This window comes from Austrofundulus limnaeus, unplaced genomic scaffold (assembly GCF_001266775.1).
Source record: "Austrofundulus limnaeus strain Quisiro unplaced genomic scaffold, Austrofundulus_limnaeus-1.0 Scaffold423, whole genome shotgun sequence".
Lineage (NCBI taxonomy): Eukaryota > Metazoa > Chordata > Actinopteri > Cyprinodontiformes > Rivulidae > Austrofundulus > Austrofundulus limnaeus.
Genome location: NW_013952825.1, coordinates 492,689 through 493,936, shown reverse-complemented (window position 1 = coordinate 493,936; position 1,248 = coordinate 492,689). Strand labels below are relative to the sequence as shown.

The window sequence follows — 1,248 nt, the reverse complement described above, 5'->3', positions numbered from 1 at the left end:
CGTGTGTGCGTGTGTGCGTGTGTGCGTGTGTGCGTGTGTGTGTGTGTGTGTGTGCGTGCATGTGTGAGACCTCTCGCTCTCGTCCCAGCAGTCCTCAGGGATGGTGGGCAGCTCGGGGACACTGCGGTGGCTGTGCAGGTTCTGGGCGGTCCTCCGGGACACGACCCACTGCAGCTTCCTGTGGTCGGGCTTGCTGCACTCAGGRGAGGCGTAGTCGGACAGGCAGCGGGCCACCCGCTCGCTCCACAGCTGCAGGTAGCTGTCAGGGATCTGAAAACAGAACCTCAGGTTAACTCCAGTGTGTCCAACAGGATCCTGTCAGCTCGTGTGTCCTCCAGCTGTAAACAGAACCCGCTCGGGTCGGGAGGTTAAAGGAAAACAGATCGGAACAGTTTAAGAGGATTTGAGCTGAAACCCGAGAGGCCGGTGGTCACGTGACGCCTGTGGGCCGATCAGAACCAAAGAATCTGAGCTTTTCAGGAACAGGACGTTCTGTTTTCAGCTGCTCCAAGAAAACATCGACTCTGAGTTTGTTTTTACCCACAGACGTTTCTGCTTCTTGACCCAGAACATTCTTCAGTGATTTATCAGATATTTTACTAACAYACAACCATGAAGAGTTATAAAGACAATCCTGAGTTTAAAAGGTTTTAAACCCCAAACAATGGATTTAACAGATTCTGTTCTGTGAACCACTGATCTGCAACAAGTAAATAAACTTTTATTAAACTGTGCTCAACTTAGCTTTTACCTACTGTTCTAGGTGTTGTATTTTTAGCTATTGTTTGGCATCTTCAGGCTTTTAACTGTTCTGAACATTTTAGCTGCTGATTTTCTCATACAGCTAGTGTTCTGAACCTTTTAGCTGTTGTTATAGCTAGTGTTTTTGAACCTTTTAGCTGTTGTTTCTCTTATAGCTAGTGTTCTGAACATTTTAGCTGTTGTTTCTCATATAGCTAGTGTTCTGAACATTTTAGGTTTTAAAAACTAAAAAGATAATTTTTAGCTAAACATTTGTTCGGCTGTTGATGATCTGTATTTTCCAGGTGAGTCATGGTGTAATAAACCTTTCAGGGGGCGTGTCCTACCTTCAGGTGTCTCTGGATGTGGGAGGCGATCTCCAGCAGGTCCTCAGACCGGACGGCTTGGATCTCCTGCTTCAGGAGGGACAGGGCGAGGACGGAGGGCTGCAGGGACAGAGACGGGGACAGGTTCAGAATCAGGACAACGTGTGTGTGTGTGTGTGTG

The 1,248-nt window shown here is 47.8% G+C and overlaps 1 protein-coding gene across 1 annotated transcript in view; it reads right to left on the bottom strand.

Moving 5' to 3' along the window:
• ccng2 (cyclin G2) overlaps positions 1-1,248 on the bottom strand; it is a gene marked incomplete at its 5' end in the record, with an annotated part of 9,498 nt that overhangs the window by 4,372 nt on the left and 3,878 nt on the right. Inside the window, 2 exon segments of the mRNA XM_014024449.1 lie at positions 71-270; positions 1,089-1,187. Coding sequence (XP_013879903.1) covers positions 71-270; positions 1,089-1,187 — 299 coding nt within the window.